This window comes from Suncus etruscus, chromosome 4, assembly GCF_024139225.1.
Source record: "Suncus etruscus isolate mSunEtr1 chromosome 4, mSunEtr1.pri.cur, whole genome shotgun sequence".
Lineage (NCBI taxonomy): Eukaryota > Metazoa > Chordata > Mammalia > Eulipotyphla > Soricidae > Suncus > Suncus etruscus.
In genome coordinates this window covers 104798912-104821315 of record NC_064851.1, presented here as the reverse complement: position 1 = coordinate 104821315, position 22404 = coordinate 104798912, and the positions used below count along the sequence as shown (strand labels likewise).

General features: G+C 43.5%; 1 protein-coding gene across 1 annotated transcript in view; it reads right to left on the bottom strand.

Annotated features, from left to right (window-relative positions):
• Positions 1-22404, bottom strand: part of ENPP6 (ectonucleotide pyrophosphatase/phosphodiesterase 6) — a 78273-nt gene that overhangs the window by 11861 nt on the left and 44008 nt on the right. The window contains exons 3-6 of the mRNA XM_049771429.1: positions 8312-8423; positions 5662-5803; positions 4189-4368; positions 1830-1967 (exon numbers count right to left, since the gene is read on the bottom strand). Of these exons, the coding sequence (XP_049627386.1) occupies positions 1830-1967; positions 4189-4368; positions 5662-5803; positions 8312-8423 (572 nt within the window). The remainder of the gene's footprint in view (positions 1-1829; positions 1968-4188; positions 4369-5661; positions 5804-8311; positions 8424-22404) is intronic.

The window sequence follows — 22404 nt, the reverse complement described above, 5'->3', positions numbered from 1 at the left end:
ACTGTGACTCCAGGGCTAAGGGGCACCAGCCGATCCTTTCTATTGGAGCAGCTCTCTGATTCAGCCACTCTCGGGGACTAAAAAGTTGACCCTGTCTTAGGAAAGGCATTTTCCCAGAGGTCTAGTCATGCTTTGTATGTGGGATAAACTGAACAGAGAAAGGTACTGGGGTCCCCGCCCCTGCAATCAGCATCCATTGACACACTTTTGCTTCCTTAACTGTATCAAAAGCAACCAAGAAATCAGAACCTCCTTCCATCCAAGCAAAACAAAACAACAACAACAACAAATCGTCCTTCCTCTGTTATTCCAACAGGGCCCCCAGAGAGTCTGCTCTGTGGGCTGAGAATGTTGCAGTACAGCAGAAGGTGGGGTGTGTGCATTCCTCCGTAGGTGGAAGAACAATCCCCGATGTTCTTGCATCACATGGGGTGATGTTGTGCAAGCAGGAAAAGGAGCCTGGGTCTCTGGCTCAAAGCCTGGCCAAGAACAGAGCATAGAAATATCATTTGTCTCTTGTGTGAGAAGAGTAAGAAAGAAAGAGCAGAAAGAGGTGTAGGGAAACAGCCTAACACAAGCAGGATGGTGAGGGGGGCTGGTGACTGAGGGTTTTCCAGGAGGCAAATAAATCAAAGCAAAATGATCCAGGAGTGATCATTTTCATGCATGGCTTGTAGAAACAAAAAATAAATCAAAGAAACAGGGGCCAGAGCAGTTATATAGTGGGGAGGACACTTGCCTGGAATGCAGCTGACCAGGGTTCAATCCTGGCAACTTATAGGATCCCCTGAGCCTGCCAGGAATCATCCCTGAGCACAGAGCCAGGAGTAACCCTTGAGCACTTCCAGGTGTGTCTCTCGTCCCCCAAACTCCAAGATCTTGAGAAAGCTGCTCAAGGGGCTGAGGAGATTGTACAGCACCAGCCCTACTAGCCTACTTGCTTGGCCGCAGTGAATAATCAATCCATCCTCCTTCGGAGTTCAAAGGAGATGTGAGTAGTGGAGTGCATGGGATGTTTTCACACTGTTCCATGTCAGAATCTGGACCAAGGATCAGGGGAACATTTCAGACAAGCCAGGGGAAGGGAGCTTGGGTCACTAGGATATGAAGTAATTAAGGTTTGGGCCCCAAATGCAAGTGAAACTCCTCTGTGAAATCAGGGGTTGATCAAAGAGAGGACCTAGATCTGTAGAGATCTGTTTGCCAGACATCTCTCTCTCTCTCTCTCTCTCTCTCTCTCTCTCTCTCTCTCTCTCTCTCTCTCTCTCTCTCCTCCCCTCCATTTGGTTTGAGCCACACCTAGTGATGCCCAGGGGTTACTCCTGGTTCTGCACTCAAGAAACACTCCTGGCATACTCAGAGAACTCTATGGGATTAAAACCAGGTCAGCTACTTGCAAGGCAAGTGCTCCCTGCTGTACTATCTCTCCAGGCCTACCAACCATTTCTCTGAAAAGTGAAAGCCAAGCTGAGCCTGGCCTGGCTTTTCATTGCTGTCAGGCCATTGTTTTGGTTCATAGCAATTGCTGTACTTTAACGGGAATAGGTTCTATTGTAATCCTGGGTAATAGAGTTAAGGCCTGTTTGGGAAAATCCAGCATATCAGGAGCCAGAACATTGAAAGGTGACACTGGTCCCAGGCTTACAGTTTCTGTCTTCACAGTAGCTTGACATAAGTACACTTGGATTCTCTGAAGAAGGGAAGAATGCAAGAACACCCTTAGGAGAAAATGAAGTTGTTTGAGTGTACACGCCACTTGATTTGCCATTTTTTCATTGAGCTGTTGGAGATCCTTTAGGGAAGGAAAAAATCATCTAATTTCTCATTACCTCTGTGATGAACCAGCCTTCATCTGCCACTAAGGTCAATGGAGAAACAAACTTCCCTTTCTTGTAATAGAACCTTTCAGGAATGGCCTCTTTCTCATAGATGGTCATATGGTCCACGGTGCTCAGTTTCCTGTAGATCTATCATGGAAAGCAACAAGAGTCAGTTGTTTATTCTCTTTCTTAGTTAGGGGTGAGGATTTATTGGACCTGTGAAGAAAGGAGGATTTTAGAGGACTCAAGAAATCACCCAAGTACTCCATAACTTTATCTACATACAGATGAGAAATTTGAGGCAAGGAGACAGGAGGTAAGGCTTTGCAATGGGTCTGATCCCAGTTAGATACCTGGAACCCCATATAACCCCTAGATGAATCACTGAGATGGTCCCTGAGCACATTGCCAGAAGTAAGCCCTGGGTGTGACCCAACAGTCCCAAAAGAAAAAGAACTATTATTGAGCTACTTGTATGTCTCAGGAAACAAGGGTTTTGTAATAAGACTGAGGATTCATATACATGAAGATCTAACAGGTTAAAAAAAAAAGATCTAACAGGTTAACCCCTAGGGGTGAAACAGGAGGCTGTGGATAAGATTCCCTGTTGTTGGGTAGAGGGGCAGATGGCACATAATGGGTCAGCCCACATGTCCAGTGATGGTGGAAGAGAAAAAGAGATTGTGGTATGGTTCTGCCAGAAAATACTATACAGGCTTAAAAATGAGGCTTCTGGCTCTGGTGGTGGGTGAACTCCAAGGAATAAGGAGAATCTGTCAGAGTCTACACATGCAGCCATGAAAAGACATGCAGGGGCTGGCTCAGGAGCTGCCCTCAAGCTAAGTGGTCTTGAGGGAGAAAAGTGGAACCAATTTGGGGCCCCAACCCTCTGCTCACACATCACCAGTTCAACTCTTTTTTTGGGAGGGGGTCACAACTGGCAGAGCTCAGGGGTTACTCCTGGCTCTATGCTCAGAAATTGCTCCTGGCAGGTACGGGGGATCATATGGGATGCCGGGATTTGAACAACTGTCTGTCCTGTGTTGGCCACGTGCAAGGCAAATGCCCTACCACTGTGCTATCTCTTGGGCTCCAGTTCAACTCTTTTTTGAGGTGTGTTTTTTAGGGTGGCATACTTGATGGTGCTCAGAAATTAGTCTTCACTTCGTGTTTAAGAGGGACCCCTAGTGGTACTGTGCAGTATGGGGACGCTGTGAAGCAAGCAGGAGGCCCCTGTTCTCTCACTCAGCCTCATCAGTATCTCAGGTCCCTGATGAAAGTAGAGCAAACTGGTTGCTCTTATCCAACAAAAGAACCTTCTAGAGTCCCAAGACAGTACAGTGGGGGAGATACTTGACTTGGACACAGCAACCCCAGGTTTGGTCCCTGATATCAGATATCCCCGAGCACCACCCGAGTAATTCCTGAGCACAGAGCAAGGAGTAAGCCCTGATATTGCTAGATGAAACCTACTTCCCTCCCCCCAAAAACAACAACAAAGAAGGACTATTCTTTCTTTGCACCAGAAGTCCTCAGACTTCCCAGGAACATTTGGACCAATAGTAGAAGAGTTACTACTTCCTTCTTGGTTTGGGGCCACACCAGGCAGTTCTCAGAGATTGCTCCTGGCTCTGTGTTCAGGGGCCATTCCTAGTAGGGCCTGAGAGACTGTCCAGAGTGCTAGGGATTGAACCACGGTCAGCTTTGTACAAGGCAAAGGTCTTAACCCCTTGCTCTCTTTCTATGTCTTTCTACGTCTGATTCTATCTCTGTCTCTTTGTCACTGTCTCTCTTTCTGTCTATATGTCTCTCTCTGGCATGCACTCTCTCTCTCTCTCTCTCTCTCTCTCTCTCTCTCACACACACACACACACACACACACACACTCTTTCTGGCCCCAATAGCTTCTTCTCCCTAAAGGGTGTCATATGCAAAGCTCAGCATATCTCCATTATATTTTGGGAGGAGGGGTCATACCTGGTGGCACACAGGGGTTACTCCTGGCTCTTTGCTCAGAAATCGCTTCTGGCAGGCTCAGGGGATCATATGAAATACCAAGGATTGAACTCGGGTCTGTCATAGATCAGTGGCATGTGGCCTATCACTGTACAATCACTTTAGCCCCTCCATCTCATTTTAGTTCTACTAGCTCCACAAGGAGAGATTCCTGGACTCATGTCTGAGATCTGGGATGATGTGAAACCATGATGGCAGGGCCCTTCATGGTGGGAGATTCAGGGTTGCTCACAAAGGCTCTAAGGGCCACACCAGTGAAAGGGCCACTTCCAGAGAAAGATGCCACTCCAAGTGGGGGTGACAGAGGGGTGCTTGGGCCTCCCATCCCCTTTCCTCAAAGGACCCTTCTTACCTCTGCATGTTTCCCAGGAACCGGCCACAGGCTTACCACGGGGCCTCGGTCCTTCACTTGCTGCACATGGCTTAGGTTGATGTACTTGCTTAGCTCAATCACTTGGTCCATCCAGAAAATATCTGTCATACCATGGTCGGAAAAGATGATGACATCAAGGTCATCCTGCAGGTTCCGTTCCTGGGGTGGACAAAGGCGGTCATGAGGACACCAGGATCTCACTTTGCCCTGGGGAGAGACGTGGCTGATTCCCTGCAGGAGCCCCTCAGGGAGGGGTTTTTGGAGAAGCCTACAGCCCCTTCTGGCCAGGAAATGGTGCAAAAAGTTTTGAGTCACCTCTTTTTTTTATTTTTAACTCTTCTGCTCTTGGCATCACCTCCAGTGGTCAAGGGAATAACTCTTGCTCGCCTATTCTACATATGTGAAACATAAATTCCCGCTGACTTAGGACCAGGACTGCCACAATGCCCTCACTTGGAACTAAAAAAGAAACAAACAAACAAACAACAACAACAAAAAAAAATCAGAAGGCAAAGGTGCTGTTTCCTTGGCCAGAGAGACGAGAGATGGAACTCTGGTTCACTGCTTGGAGGAACATTCCTGGATATAGACCCCACAAATAAAAGATCTAGAGATTCTTTATAAAATTAAACTGCAAGCTCCATGTGATACAGATATTCACTCCAGGGAGAGCAAGGTGTGAAACTACAAGAGCATTTGCACTTCCGGGTTCCTCGCCACCTGGTCCACAAACACTCAAACGTGATCCACCATAGCTGGAGAGAACAGCTGTGGTCTATACATCCTGCTAAGAAAGCTCCGGGCTTGAGCCAGGTTGAGCCTGTCTTTGCTCACAACTAGATGGGCGTGAGAGCATGAAGCTCTTGGAAAGAACCAGGAAGTGAAAGTCCAGCTGTTTCCTCTCACTGATGGGATAAACCAAAGTCAATGAGCAGATCAACAAAGAAGTCTTTGGATTGTGAAAATGAGGGTGATTGCCACAGGGACAGGCAGGGTGAACCAGGAGGGCAGTGAGGGCATCACTCTGGGCCTTCAATGGCCCTGATGCCAGAGTCTTTTGCACAGAGAAGCCAGAGGCTGTCTTATGAACCGTCCTCTGCTTATTGCCCATAAATAGAAAATTGCCACAATTTTCACTTGAATCATGGAGGAGAGAGAACCACCACGACCTTCTTTAAGTCATTCAACAAAAGTATGGCAGAGTCTGGAAGAGACCCCTCAGACTCCCAGGTCACCACACAGGTGACAAGCTTGTTCCGTGACAGGAAATTTTCTAACCCAGCACTGCCTGTGAGGACATGAGCCTGGTTATGTCTCTTAAAGCCCACAAGAACCCTCTGGTTAGCTGAAGAGACCTGGGGATCAACAGAGAGAGTAAAGGCCAAGAACGCTGACCTTTCATGGAAGTTGGGGAACTCCATGATGGAAGGACAGGCCGATGGCCAGGCTTACCTGGATCCATTTGGTCATGTGCTGTAGGACTATGTCCACTGCCTTCAGGGCATCCTTCCTCTGCTGGGATGAAGGGCCATAGTGGTGACCCTCCACATCAATGCGCTCATGGTAGATGGCGGCCAGGTCAGCCCGGCCACTCCTAGGGATTCAGGAGAAAGACACAGCTAAGACAACATCCAGACAGCAGGTCTCTGAGGAGTCATGGCTGGCTCCTTCCTGCTCCAGATGTCAGGCAAGAGCTGAACATCAATCAGCAAGGTGGGTGTCCCATAGCATCATCAGCAAGGCTCCCCCATTCCTGAGCACTCTGGGGACCAGCATCAGAGAACACATGCACCCTTTGCACTCTTGCTCATGACACCCAAACAATTGGAGGATGTTGTTCAGAGGACCTTGCCCATTGGCAGGACTCTGAGGTTGCCTTCAGATCCATGGTTGCTGAAAGCTGGGAAGGGACAGTCACAGCTCATGATCCTTTTTTCCCTTTATGAGCAGAACCTATGAGTGTGTCCACTGAAGCACAGAGCTCACTAGGGAGGGTCTAACTGGCAATAATAAGAATGTGTCCCACCCCACAGGCAACCTCCAGGGGCCTTCCAAACTCCAGGTTAGAATTTGACATCAGCAGGCAACCCCAGAATCCTAACTCTGTGCAGCCCAAGGAAGGTGAGGGTCAGTGTGTGGTCAGGTCCAGCTGCCACCATGTAACATGGGTTTGAGGAAATCCCATTCTGTCAAAACTTCTGTTTGGGCCAGAACCTTGATGATAAGGGGGGAAATGTCAGCAATTGAACCCATTTGGAGGTGGAAAATACATAACTGGGCATTTTGCAACCTTTCCCAGGCTCTCTCCACCCAGACAAGCACCCCCTGCTATGCCTTTGCTCACAATCTCCTCCCAAAAGGAAAGGTTAGAAAGGAGAAGAGAGACAGAGAGAGACAACACAGAGAGGCTTAGAGAAAGAGACAGAGAGACAGAGACAGAGGCAGAGACTGAGGAAGGGACAGAGGTGGAGGTGGAGAAAAGGGAAGGAATGGACAAAAGGGGGAAAGAGAGGAGAACTTGCAAGGCAAAGGCTTAAACCTTTGGTCTATCTTGTCTGTCTCTAGAGTGATGTTTTTGTGACAAGAAAATACAATCTCTAGAGCAAGTCAACTCTAGCTCTCTGTGAATGTGAGGAAGCACTGTTAAAAATGGAAATTTATGGGATGTGGTGAACAAGAAACTCTCAGCCACTGCTGGCAAGAATATTGTGTAGTTCAACCCCATGGAAAACACTATGGAGAGTCCTCAATTTAGGGTTGAATTTCCTTAGAACCCTGAAATTCCATCTTTGGGCATCTACCCCCAAGACATAAAAACATTCATTCAGTGGACATATGCAAACCATTATTCGTGGCTGCACTTAGTACAGTAGCTGAGAGATAGAACCAACCTGTCCAATGACAGATGAATGGACTGTGAAGATGTGGTAGATACACACAATGGAAGACTAGGCAGCTGCAAGCAATGATGAAATCACGCAATTTCCTGCAACCCAATTGGAATTGGAAGATCTCATGTTGAGTGAAGTGAGCCAGAAGAAGAAAGACAGATACAGGATGATCTCATAAAGTAAATAACTCGGTGAGGAAATACCATGGAATAAAAGGGGATGCCTAGATCATCCTTGGCCTAGAGCTGAGGGAGGATGACAGAGAAGGGAAGAAATCAAAGTGGGAAGGAAGAAAATGAGAAAGGGAAGTAATGGGGAGAATGGGGGTTGGGGCTTTGCTTATATTGGGGATATGGGAGACTGCTCCAGCTCTACATCCAAAGCACAGACTCAAAAAACATGGGATCTAAGCTGCAACCACCAATCTTCGTAATGTGCCCATTAAAGTTTTAGGGGGTGAGGGGGAAGGGCCATGGGAGCACTGATGGAGGAAATTTGTGCTGAGATTTTGTTGAAATATTATATGCCTATATCTCAAATATCAATAACTTTGTAAATCATGGAAAAGAGGAAGAAAGGAAGAGAGGGAGGAAGGGAGGAAGGAAGAGAGAAGGGAGGATGGGAGGGAGGAATGAGGGAAGAAAGGAAGGAGAGATAGGAAGGTGGAGAAGGAGGGAGGGAAGGAAGGAAGAAAGAGAAGGTAGGAGGAAAGAGAGAAGGAGGGAGATAAGGAAGGGAGAAAAGGTGGGAGAAAAAGATGAAGGAAGGAAGGAAAGAAGGAAGGAAAGAGGGAAGGAAAGAAGGAAGGGAGGGAGGAAGGAAGAAAGGGAAGGAGGGAGGCAGGAAGAAAGGAAGGGAAGAAGGAAGAAAGGGAGGGAGGAAGAAAGGGAAGGAGGGAGGCAGAAGGAAAAGGAAGGAGGGAGGGAAGAAAGAAGGAAAGAAGGAAGGAGGGTGGAAGGGAGGAAGGAAGGAAGGCCCAAATTTCTGAGGATGTCTGTCACCCAATTTAACATTTCAACACAGTGTCTGGCTGAAATGACTTAGCACAATTATTCTCTGCTCAGTTAATAGTCGCCACCTTAAGGCACATCACCCTTTGAGACACACAATGTTGTCTCTAATGCTGAGCAATCAATTCACTTTTAATTCACTTTTGGTCCCAGAAGCAGGAAAAAAAAAAGACGATCTGAAGAGCAATTGTGGACACTTACTTGAGCGAGTCTAGAGCATCACTGACGGCATTGGCAAAGTTAATGTCTGTGGGGACCATTTGATATTCTAGACAGTAAGTCGGTCTGATGCCAAGAATCTCAACCTCACACCCTAAGAGGAAACCAGGGGGTAAGTGGTTATTTTCTTTCATGGACCAGGTACAGATGCAATGTCTATGTTAGGAAAGAAGCAAGATAGATAATTTTGTATTTATTTTCCTGAAATGGAAGAACTTATTACTCCTTTGTCGCTATGTCACTAAATTTTGTTGAATGGGAACAGAGATTCTCAAATGTCATTTCTCTGCCAGACCAATATCCTATAACAAGGACCAGCAAAAATAGCCAATGTTTGTGTTTACACATTTACTCAAAATATTAACCTGCTTATAAATATATCTCTTAATTACCACTATTTTTTTCTACTTTTTTTGTCTAACCAGTAATTCATCAAAGATACCTTTACTTATTCTAAAATCAAGTATTAGAAAGTATTTGATTAGCCAAGAATACTGGAATAATTGTTTCACCAATCTAACCTCAGTAAGAATGGTATTAAATCAATATGTCTAAAAAATCAATGCATTAAGGATTTGTAAGACAACATCCTCCATTTTACAAATCAGGAACAAACACAAAAGGTGAAGCCATGTTGACATTATCATGGTGCAAGAACCAGGAGAAAGTCATCTTGGAATTTTATCTCACACTCAACGTTTAGATATTACCTTCAAATAGCTCTGGAAATTTCAAACATGCAAAAACAGACATTGGAATTTTCACACTATCAAAAATTACTTAAGTTTACAGTACAGTAAAAATGGAAGAATTCAAGAGGAAAGACGAGGTTTTCAGTGGTAAACAATAAAGAGGAGAAACAGGATTAACAGTAAATAATCTATATTCAGGTGTAAAAAATACTTTATTGAGGGACAGGAGCAATAGCACAGGGGTAGAGCATTTTCCTTGCATGCAGCTGACCCAGGACGGACCTGCGTTTGCTCCCTGGTGTCCCATATGTCCCATATGTCCCTGAGCCTGCCAGGAGTGATTTCTGAGCACAGAGCCAGGAGTAACCCTAGCATCACTGGGTGTGCCCCCTCCCAAAAAAAAAAAAAAAGAAAAAATCTAAAGTACACAATTAACTCAGCAAAAATTATGGAAAAATATCAGGGAAATAAAATGTTTTTTATTTTTGAAGGAATGGGACAACGACTATCTAGACATTGATTTAAAACTCTGAAATATTTTTAAAAGTTGCATGCATAACTTCTAAATCACCAAAGGAAGATGAACAAGGCTTCAAAATCAGTGAAATATCAGTAAGGTGAAAAATAAGAGGAATATTCAAGAAGCATTAAACAATATATTTTTGTCTTAGTTTTTGGGCCACATCTGGCGGTGGTCAGGTTATTCCTGGCTCTGCACTCAGAAATCAATTACTCCTGGCAAATTCGGGGGATCATATGGGATGTCAGAGATGGAACCCATATTGTCTGTGTATGAGAAAAATGCCCTACCTGTACTAGCAGTGCTGTACAGTGCTATTGCTCCTGAATATATATGTTTTGTTTTGTTTTGTTTTGTTTTTTTTGTCACACCTGGCAGCACTCGGGTTACTCCTGGCTCTATGCTCAGAAATTGCTCCTGGCAGGCTCGGGGGACCACATAAGATGCAGGGATTCGAACCACTGTCCTGCATGCAAAGGAAACGCCCTATCTCCATGCTATCTCTCTGGCCCCTATATGTATATATATATATATATATATATATTTTTTTTTTATCTTTTTTTGTGTGTCTTTTTCTTTTTATATATATTTTTTTTAATTTTTATTTTTAATTATGAGAACAAGGGTGCAAAGAAAGAGGACAAGGTAAAGTTACAGTGGAAGGACAATCACCCATAACATAATTCTCAGAAGTCCCCTTGTTGATATCTTAACTTTGAAATTTCAGCCAAAGAACATTAAGATAAATAAGACAGAATACATGTACAATTACTTTGTTCCTCAAGTCCCCAGATTGTAACACATTATAATATTTCTTAACAGTACACAAGGCAATCTAAAGCCATAAAACTTATGTAACTCCTTAAACATTACAGGCATAGTATTTTCTTTTTTTTTTTTTTTTTTTTTTTTTTTTTTTTTTTTTTTTTTGGTTTTTGGGTCACACCCGGTGACGCTCAGGGGTTACTCCTGGCTATGCGCTCAGAAGTCGCTCCTGGCTTGGGGGACCATATGGGACGCCGGGGGATCGAACCGCGGTCCGTCTCCTAGGCTAGCGCAGGTAAGGCAGGCACCTTACCTCGAGCGCCACCGCCCGGCCCCGGCATAGTATTTTCTTACATTTCCATATACATGCATATTAGCTTAAGTTAACCTCAAATTTTAAGTGAGTTCTTTTTAAGGATTAGAGTCAAAGGAGCACAGTAAAAATGGTGTTAGAGTGGCAATTGTTGTTTGCATAGGCCCACCAAAATATGAGGGACATGGAAAGAAATAACCTTGGCCTAAGTACAAAGAGACCAGACCCCTGAAGTTTCCTGGCACAAGACCAAGTCTAGGCTCCAGGCAAGCTAGATCGTCCAATCCAATACATTGTCTGTAGTGCCAACACACTTTTATTTTTCACACAGTCTCTGTTGTTGGTATCATGTTTCTGTATTAAAGATCCTGGAATCTGCATATCTTACATTGAAGTCAGGATGTGGAGCATCCTCTCCTTTCACCTCACAATCAAAGGGCAATGCAGGGAGCCCTGTCCTGTAAGCAGGTCGTTGTTGTTGTTAAGTCTTCTCAGTGTTAAGGGAAGTCTCTTTTGAGCAGGTCAAAGTCTGAGCAGTGTAGGTCTTCCGTGGTAGAGGATTGCTTCCAGATGATGTTATAGACCAGCCTGGATGTTTCGTGGATGGCTTTCCTGGTTCAGGGGAGAATGGATTATGCCCTTTCTTCTGAGGTCTGTGCCAGGTCGTTATGTCAATGTTCAGGGTGTAAGGTCCCTTTGCACTACAAGATTTGTGTGTTCCAATCTCTATTAGATAGGATCTTATTTGTATGTATAGTATTTTCCCATTTTAATGTGCCTATGCAAATAAGAAGCAATGCCACATGGTGTTATTGGCGCATATGGGGGCCATAAGAACAATTACAATGATTCCCATGACATGGTTCAATCATAAGCATTAAACTGGGGGACTCTTCCACCAAAATTCCTTGTTAAACAGCTCAAAAAGAGAAGATAAAAAGTGGTTAGAATCATCACTGTATAAGACAACATTTAGTAAGAATTATAGCTGTCAGAGAAAAAACACAAAATATTCTAAAGAAATACGTGTCCATTTTATGTATCTTGAAACAGTTTGGGGTTGTCACACACAATGCACAGCTTTGGACTGTGATTAGGATTGTACACTACTGAAATTAAAAAGAGTAAAGTAGGTTAGTGATGTTTGAGAGGGGGTTAGAGAGTTAAGGAGTAAAAAAGAGCTTTGTAGGGTTGTGGGAAAGGGCAGAATACAAAATAAACATTCTGTATACAGAAAACATAACATAAGAATAAGGAATATTTTGAATACCCCGCGCGGTTCTGTAGTTTTTGGATGCCTAGGGAGGAATTTCTCACCCCCTCCCCCCAGGGCCCGATTAACCAGGCGTGGCCCTGAAGACCCGCCTGGTGTGGGGGGAATCTTGTTCACCTGGACTAAGTGGTCAGCCCAGGGGTCCTATGGCTAGCTGTCCTGCCCAGAGCCCCCATCATACCAGTCAAAAGCCCACGAAATCCTGGCATGTGGAGTGTTCTGAGCCTAGCCGAGCCTCTGTAGTTTTTGGATGCCTAGGGAGGAATTTCTCCCCCCATCCCCCCAGGTATATATATTTTTTAAAGAGAAAATTAAATCTATCACTTTCCAAATAAATGGAAATATATCACTTTCAACTCTACAATTGAAAATTATCTAAATAAAATTTACTGAAGAGCACAAATTATACACTCGAACTAAAAGACACCAAAGTGTAAATTAAGAACAACAACAACAAAAATCCAAAGGCAAAATCCAAAGATTAGTTATGTCAACTGTGTGACACTTGAGCTCCCAAAAAACCTGCAACAACTACAAATCCATAGATGGATGGTATCTGATTGTTCATACATCACAATACACAACGTACACACAATCACACACATCTAAAGGAAACTTGAAAATAGAAGGGGAAAAATTGCAGTGAGAATTGACTTAAAGGTAGTTCATGATAGCAAGAATAAAGCCAGAAGGCTGGAGAGATGGTACAATTGATAGAGTGCTTGCTTTGCATGTGGCCAACCAGGATTCGATCTCCAGAACCTCATAGGGCCCCCAAATCCCACCAGGAGTTAATTCCTGAGTACAGTGCCAGGAGTAAGCCCTGAGCACCACCCAATTTGGCCCCAAAACAAAACAAAATGAGGACAAGGGAGATAGTACCAAGTTTGATTCCTAGGTGGGACCCTAGTTGCCCCTCAATACTACCAAGATGGCCCTCATGGTCTATGGTACTACAGACCCAACCAGCATTGTTTTCTGGCTCTAGAATTGTGGTCAAATATTGTGGGGTAACACAAACAGGTCTTTTGAGCACTACTTGGGAAACTATCCCCCCCGAATGATATCAAAATAATAGATGTTATGTTATAGGTATATAAAGATCTAGAGCATTTGAATGTTAGTGTCAATGCACTGAGTTTAATAGCTCTACACATCTTATTTTATTCTTATAAAAAGTGCATTTATTTTTTTTTGGACCATATCCAGTGGTTCTGGGAGGTTACTCCTGGCTCTGCACTCAGATATTATTTCTGGAAAGCTTAAAGGCTCAGGAATGCCTAGGATCAAACCTGGATCAGCTGTAAGCAAGGCAACACCCTCCCTGCTGTGCTATCGCTCTGACTCCAAAAAGTGCATTATTTTTAAACAAACAGCTGGAAAAAGGAATCCTATTTAAGCTCACAGAGAAAAAGCTCAGTAGCGTCTAATAAAAAAAAAAGCACATGTTTTATAAGCCACAAACCATATTCTCTGACCATAAGTAATAGAATTAGACATTAATGCCAGTTAAGTCAAAGTAAATCCAACTTTTTGTAAGTCGAAGAGAAAGCTTTTCTGTAACTTGATATAAAAAGGAACTTGCTCTCCTGACAGGTTCATTATTAACCACCGTGAAAATTCTGCCTTTCCAAACTTCCTGGGATGCATTTTTATTTAGGTCGGGGGCAAATCAGGGGAGTTGTCATCACCACGTAATTAATTGCAGGTAGAGACCTTCTTATCAAGGCAATTAACAAGACACAGACTTCAAACAAGAATGCTGGAAGTTGGGGGACAAGCAGCAGAGTTTTTTCATATGAACATGTTTCAACTTTGTATCTGTCACCCCTGGCAATCTATTTCTACTGCCTTGTGACACAGTGCAGAAGCAGGCACTTGGTCAATAATGCACACGAATACTTTCTTGATCTGCTGTGTGCTGTTCTCCCCACAACTATGACTTGGTGACCATAGATTGATTTCATTGTCTACCCTGGTTCAAGACCTGCATTTGAAAAGCAGCCATATGAAGTGTTGTCTTACACAGAATAGTCTCACTCACCTGTGGGATTTAAGAAAAATAAAAGACAGCATGTTAATAATACCCAGAGATAATAGAGATGATGGCTGGAAGGATCGGCCTATGACATGAAGCTTACTTGCCACAAAGAGTGGTAAGTGCAGTTAGAGAAATAAGTACACTAACAACTATCATGACAATAGTAGTGAGTGAGAAAAATAGAATGTCTGTCTCAGGATGTGGGGGAGGAGGGAGATGGGAGCATTGGTGGTGGGAAGGTTGCACTGGTGAAGGAGAGGGTTCTTTTTTTAATAACTGAAACAAACTACAAACATTACATGTTTGCGATCATAGTGTGTAAATACAGATATTATAAAAAATAATAAAAAATAAAAAAAGAAGGAATGTCTCTCTTCAGGCTAGTTGGCTCTTGGTTTCAGGAGGAAGATCCTTCATGAGGCCAGGGATCAAAGGTCTCTCCCAAATCCCAAACTGAACAGAAAGGAATGGGAGCAGCAATAATGCAGCAGGGAAAAGTCAAATCCTCACTGGGTCTTTCTCAATCCCAGTACCTCTGTGGAGTCATCTGACTTCCAAAGTCCACTGTCCCATGTAATAACTTCCTCCGGCTCTACAAGACTTTCTCAAGTGATAGTTGAGAGAACACATTGGTTCATTTCCAGAACACCCAGGAATGATCAATAAGCTCAAAAGTGCCATGCAAACCAACACTTCCAACATTCTTTCCTGGCTTGCATGGCACTTTTGAGCTTATTGATCATTTCTGGGTGTTCTGGAAATGAACCAGTGTGTTCTCTCAACTATCACTTGTGTCCAAAGTCTGTCTCTGGTATCTGGTTCATTGATGAATTTGAATTTGTTTCCTGTGATTTTTTTTTGTCCCTATTGACTTTTTCAGTTAAGTCTTTTCTATTTATTTATATTTATTTTCTACTTATTTTTTGATTATTCATTCAAGCAGGCCTTATTTTCCTATATTTCATTTTTTGTGTGTTTTGTATGCTGGCATGCTACATAGCTAAATATGTGGCATATAATCTATCCTATTCTAGAGATCATTGGATAGCTTTTGTTATGAGATTTTGCTAGAGAACACTGGCTTTTGATCATGACAAACACCTTCTCTGGACTGACTATCTCACTCCAGATTATTCAAATCTCAGGTTTTTCTTTATTAAGGTTATTTTAGGCTTTGAGAAATGATTATCCTGTCTCTTTCTAGTTTAATCTTACTCCTACCCTGTTGCTTGTATTATTTTAGCCTAAAGCCTGTTTTCTACATCTCTTTTGCTAGATGACCTGTGAAATCTAAGTTTTGTCATTTCTTCCACCAGATAACATTGTTAGAAGCTATTTAATTTCCCAATGACCATTTTTTTTGTTTGTTTGTTTTTGGGCCACACCCGTCGATGCTCAGGGGTTACTCCTGGCTGTCTGCTCAGAAATAGCTCCTGGCAGGCACGGGGGACCATATGGGACACCGGGATTCGAACCAACCACCTTTGGTCCTGGATCGGCTGCTTGCAAGGCAAATGCTGCTGTGCTATCTCTCCGGGCCCCCAAGGACCATTTTTGAGGCCAGTACTTAGCGGACACATTCTGCCAGGTATTCCATTTCTCAATTTCTCTTGTCTCTGAGTTGAAATGTCTCTGAGTTCTCACATACAAACCCCCATAATTGATTTTTTTAGTTGTTGCTGAAGTGTTTTATTTTTTTAACCATTTACCCTATCCATGTATCAAGAGGAAATCCCTACATTTAAATAAATGAATTTTAAACATTAAAAAGTCACATTTGACTAGAAGTGTATTTCATATTAAGAGGGATACTTTGAAATATCCATTTACCTGTTTAGGAACCAATCTGACAGGTCTTTAAAATGAGACAAGTTCAAAATCTATTTCATTGCTGTTTGTGAGATCTGAGTATAAAAAATGTTTTTCACATAAATAAGTAGATGGAAATGGAAGTAGATCATTATGACAATGGCATTTAATTCTTTGAACTACTTCTTTGAATGCCAAACCCCACAGGGAATTATCATCATAAATTCTTAAATAAGGCTTCAGCTGACACCTCAATAATTTTTTTCTAAATAATTGAAAAGAAAGCATTAGGAATGATTTGATTAAAAAATTATTTTGTGACTCTGTCAGGAGTTGCATTCATTTTCTCAGCGCTGACAGCAAGAATTTGCACTATCCCTTTGTTTGATGCCAGAGGGGCTTATTCGTTCTTGGCTCAACACACTTCCAGAAGATTCTTGGTAATTAAAGAGTTCCCTTCTATGAAACAAAAAAAGGGCCTGCTTTAGTCAGGACAACTTTCTCAATATGTATGAACAGTGAGAATTCTTAATTTAATTATATTTAGAATAATCTTGCTGTTGGAAATTTCTGGGAGCAGTTTGAAGACCCTTGAACTAGGACCCTGAACATGGACCATGATATTGCAGTATTCAGAGAGCAGATGCGCCTTCAGGTTGTGGGGGGCAGGGTGTGTATGACTGACAATTGTGTGATTCACTCATTTTTTTTTGGAGTTGCCCCACACTTGATGCAAGGAGAGAGAGAGGGAGAGAGAGAGAAAGAGGATGAGAGAGTGAGAGAGAGAGAAAGAGAGAGAACAGTGAGCATAGAGCAAGTGAGATCTTACCATTGACTTTCTTTTCTAAGAGACGAATCATGGCTGAAAAGATGTGTCTTAACCCACCAGAGATACAGTAAAGGCAAATCCTGAAAGCACAATTAATATGGGGGGAGGTGCCACATACTACCATGTTTCTCTGAAAACGGACTAGATAGACCAATACCCAAATAGGCAAAAGCAGAAGCAAGCATTCAACCTTTACTAACTTTACCCAGAATGGCCACTCCTTGAGGAGATTCCCTAAAGACCAAAAGCCTTCACCTCACTTCTACTTGGGTAAGCCCCAAAGTCTTGAGACAGACAGCAGAATGGCCATGATGATGCCAGAGGATGTGAAATGAGTGAAGTTGGGGGTGTTAGATAATAATTGACACAGGCTAATGACTAGGTGACTTTGTGGGTGTTTTGTCTGCTATTTTATAGTCTTTAGTGGAGCTGAAGAGACTGGGGAGGGTGTTTCTGTGGATCCTGGGAGATATTTCTCTGAGGGGGTTCTATGGAATCCTGGAGGGGGTTTGTAGATTCTGGGAGCTATCTCTCTGACGGGTTTCTGTGGATACCGGAAGATATTTCTCTGAGGGAGGTATGTGGACCCCTGAAGATCTTTCTCTCACCAGAAGAATATGGGCACCTTTCCTGGTTAATGCCATAGGTTCACTCAATACATGTGGGTGGTTGCTTCATTCACAGGCCACTGGCTCTAGGCCTGTTCACATCTCTTGGAATGGGCATCTGGTGAATTGGGTTCATGCAGCTTGACCCCGTACAGACTGAGGAGAACAGGGATTTCTAGGTCTCTCTGGAGGGTATTTGTGGACAGAAACAACAACAAAGGCAAAACCTTCATGAACCTATTTGTGATCCTTGGGGAACTTTGGAGTAAGATTCTAGTTTCACAGTCTCTGCAGGTGGGGTTTGGCTTTCTGACATCTTATTTCCTCATTGAACTTCACAGGGAATTGCTCTTAATTAGGGTTCATTTGTTTTCCAGCCTGCTCTTATCTTTATTTGCTCTCCTTCATCCAACCAACCCCACCTCAGGCTGGGTACAATCATCTTCGCCAATCTAATAAATCTCTCCTCATGGAGAAAACTCAAGAGTTAGCACACAGGCCAGATCAAGCAGAGAGAATCATGCAAAACCTTTTTTTTTTTTGATGCAGTTTTTTTTTAGACAATTAACTTGAATGTCAGAAAATGAATTTAATAAATCTCTTTACTCATCACCCCCATCCTGGCCTGCCAAGAATCAAAAATATGGTCACAGTATGACTTCAACTGCAATTCAAAATATATAGAAAGATATTGTAAGGTGTTTTGAAAAGTGTAAAACAAAACAAAAAGACAAAAAATAACTCCATGCAAATCTATGATGTTGTTGATGGGGGTGGTGCCCTACATGCAGAGGTGGGACCTGCTCCAACTCATAACCCTGAAATCTGTCTCTTTGTTAGCTGCATAAAACCAAAACATCAGCCCCCACAAGGTCTGGCCTTCTGTCCTCCAGCCACTAGCTTTCTGCGTTCTTTTCCATTTTACCCCTACTTTCCCAAGTGATCTTGGCTTGCTGGCGACTCTCCCCTAGGACCACCAAGGGAAGCTCATAAAAGTTCCATTTCTGCAAACTTCTCTGCCGTCAGGACGCGCCTTCCTGGGGCTACTCAGCTGCCAACTTTGGCACATCCTGTAACAATAACCCTGTGAGCTGGTTTTATGTGATAGGAGACAGGTGTAGAATGTCTCCAGAGAGCTTATTAAAATGGTTAAGCCAATTAACTCTCATAGAAACATGTAACCTTTTCCAGGAAAACACATCTGAGGTGCTGGAACATGTGGGAACAAGTCTTGGGGGTGGAAACAGAGCTTTTGATCTCTTAGACCTTCCTTCTAGGGTTGGTGGGCCCCTGGGCTTGAGACCAGGCCTGGCAGCTGGGTCCTGCTGGATTCTTCTGAGTTGGTGGTGAGCAGAGGTGACCTCTGAAGCTAGCCTAGTGTGCCAAAGCAGGAGACAGCCAGGAGACAATTGCTTTAATATGCAGCCACCGTTCAGTAGAGCGAATTTTACCAAAGTCCCCTGAAAATGACTCCTGGTCTGGCCTTTGCTTTCAGAAGAGACTATGGGACACCCAAGGAGGGGTTTTCATTGCAGTTTGTGCATGGAAGCTTCAGATGGTCCCTGAGACAGGCTGCCTTGTTCCCAGAGATCTGGGAAAAATTGAGTGAGCATCCCTGAAATGTCGACCCTAGGTGCCCTTTGGTGCAAGTAAACAGCAGCACCTTGGGATGAGACAAGTGATTTCAGATCATCTTGCAAATGGCTCAAGTAGGGCTGGTCCCTGCAGAGGAAGCTGGGCATGCCTGCTACAAACCCCTCCTGGGTTATAGCCTGTCAGATCTGCTCAAAACCAGCAAGAAGCTCACAAGCCTTTCACACCAAAGCTGGTTGGACTTTATCTTTTGGCCCCATCCAGAGATACCTCAGTTTTCAACCCCTCATACTGGAGCACAGGCTCCCAAACCTCATCCATGTCCCTTCCTTCCTTCCTTCCTTGTGTGTGTTGTGGGTATTTGGGCAAATCTTTAAGGAGGTTTGGAATTTCTTGCAGGAGAACCTAGAAGATGAGCCAGTGAGCAAAGGAGCTGGGCTTGTTGCAGCTCTGAGAGATGCCGTGGACAGTTAACTGCATGAGGTCACATGCGTCTACAAAATGTGGTCACTTGACTATTATCCACTGTGCTTCACCCAAAGTCAATGGAACACTCTAGAAACTACTTATGCTTTGGATACAGAGCGATAGGACAGCAGTTATGTCTTGTGCCCTGCACACAGCCAACATGGGTTTGATCCCCAGAATCCCATATGGTTCTCTGAGCACTTTCAGGAGTAATTACTGAGTACAGAACCAGGAGTAAAACCTGAATACTTCCATATATAGCCTTAACATAAATCAAAATAGAAAAAAATCATTCTGTGGGCCAGAGCAATAGTACAGAGGGGAGCATGAAACTGACCTGGGACCAATCCCTGTTACCCCATTTAGTTCCTTGAGCCAGCCAGAAGTGATTTCTGAGCATAGATCCAGGAGTAACCTCTGAACGCCGCCAGGTGTGGGTCCCTCACAAACACCATAATGCTTGGGATAAGATATAGCATAGTTGAGACACTTGCCTTGTCCATGACCAACCCCAATTTCATCTCCAGCATCACCACATGGTCTCTTGAGCACCACTAGGAGTGATCCTTGAGCACAGAGCCAAGAATATATCCTGAGCACTGCTAGATGTGTCCCCCATCTCTCTATATAATTTCTGTGGTTTCCCATAGCCCCATCCTGGGAGACAACTGCATGATGGTTTTTGCATTTGCAATTCTACAAATTCAACTCACCTTATTGGCTCTGTCTTTGCACCTTAGCACATGCTCTGAGGGATGACCACATGCAGAGGGAGGATGGATATGGTGACAGAGCTATGAGGACCTTTGGAAACTGTAGGTGTTGCTACTGAGTGCAGCTGTTCAGAGCAGCAGCACCGCTACCATTTCTGCGGAAAGTTCCTGTAGAACCCTATGAAGGTTTTTGCTCTGAGATAGATCAAACCTGAAAGGTGAAGTTGGGATCTTCTTGCTGTAGCAGGGCAAGTATGTCACTCATGCAGGCATTCCCAGTGTCATTCAGCATACAAAGGAAGGACTCCAAGATGAAGTCAACCCAAAGAATCTTAGAGAGAATTTTGACTCAAGCCTACCTTTGCCAGACAATATTAATGAGAGGAACTTAGGGTGAACAGGACATGTTGGGAGTTTATAATACATATTCCCAGCACATAAGAACTTCACAGCAATCTTATTTTATAGGCATCTGTGCTACCATGTCAAAGACCACTTGGAAGTTCTCATCTCTGGCATATTGTAAGTGCAAAATCCCAAGTGAAGTATGTGCAAGTATGTTTTTCTAGAAATAAAGAAATTCATCATTATTTTATGTGTCTTCATTTAAGTGTGGCAGGTTGGAAGCAGAAAATTTGGCCCATACCCAGCAGTATTCAGGGGCTATTCTTGTCTTTGTGCTAAGAAGTAACCCCTGGACTCCTTTAGAGGTTGTGCCAGAGGTTGAATCAGCATTGACAACATGCAAGGCAAGCTCCCTAACCCCTGTGCTATCTCTCTGGCCCAGAATCAGTTTTCCAAAATAAAAAGATTGTTGCTTGGCAAACACTGAAAGCAGGAAAGGACATACTGACCCATGTATCTTCTGGCTGTGATATGACAAACCACTTAAAACCTAATGTTAAGTCAAGCTGGTGATATTATGGGAAAATTCAGCAATAATAGATCCCTCCTATTGGCAATAGCAAATATTTGCCTGACCTAAATCTACATGTTAGACCTACGCTTGGTCTCAGATCCATCGAGGTAATGAACTGAGCTAATGTTCACTCACACCTTGGCCTAGTTTTCCCTGTGTTTGAGTCTTACATGTGTTGATACTATGTTGATCATGGCTAGGAATTGGCTTGTGATTGAGGTAATTCCTGCTATCATTGAGAACAGCCACTAGCTTGGTAAGACATGAGAATTCAAAAACTTTTTGAGAGCCAATGATAGTGAAAACAAGATAAAACTGACAGCTTTTGCCATGATAATACGCCCATGAAAGTAGTATAAATATAATGGGTCAGTTAAGTCTGTCGGAGATGTTTCTAGACACCAGGTCTAGACATGTAGGTCTCTAAAACCTTTTCCAGTGTTGCATCTGCCACACAAAATTCTGCTTGGAAATGAAGCCTCCTCCCTTCACCCCAGTGCCAGTAAAATTTTTTATCTGAGACACTGGACTTTCCTTGCTCCTTTCCTACCTTGCCCTTAGTGGTTTATTCCCCCCCCCCACACCGCCCTTTTCAGGCAGCCAGTTGAATTAGATGCTTCTATCATTGCAAGATAGCTTTATCCTTAATCAACTAGACAGTAATTCTATGTGAATCATTTGATTCAAAAGTAAAGAAATCTCTCCACCCAATCAGAAATTAGCACTTTGAGATCTAAACTGCCTATTATCCTCTAAGTGTAGACCCAAGTTCAGCTCAATGAAAAGTTGTTGGGAACTTATGGTGGCAGGAAAGGAGAAAGTGCAGAGAATGAGTGAGTGCTCATCCCTAATTGGTGGCCCACGTGTGTCTCCTTGGTTATCTAGACAAAACCACCTTTTGTGTGACAAGCCCTGTGTGATGTGTTGAATGCCCACCCTCTAATTCTGCACCCAGCCTCACTCTGCTCAGCCAAGGAGAGAGGAAGCAGGAAGCTAATGACATAAAGAGGTCAAAAGAAGAACCCACAGTCCAACACCAACACCATTCCAAAGCCAGGTAGAGGAAGAAGCATCAGGTTGAAATATAGTTACCCACATTCCATGGCTGTAGTTGGCTTAACATGGCAGAACACACAAGAGTCACTAAGTCCCAGAGTTCTTATCATGAACTCACCTAAAAGTGGGAGTTTTAGGGTCGGAGCAGTAGGGCGCTTGACTTGCAACTGCTAACCTAGGACAAACTGTGGTTCTATTCCCTGGCGTCCCCTCTGGTCTCCCAAGCCAGGAAAGATTTCTGAGTGCATAGTCAGGAGTAACCCTTAAGTGTCATTGGGTGTGGCCCAAAAAGCAAAAAACAAACAAACAAACAAACAAAAACAAAATGAGAATTTTGTCCCTTTCTATATTTAATGGTCACCGGAAGAGGAAATGTAAAGACTAGAGCCACTGTGTTAGCGAGCATTGTTCATTATGCCAAGAATTTAAGTAAGCTCCATGTCCCTACATCTTACTTAATCTATATTTACTGGTTC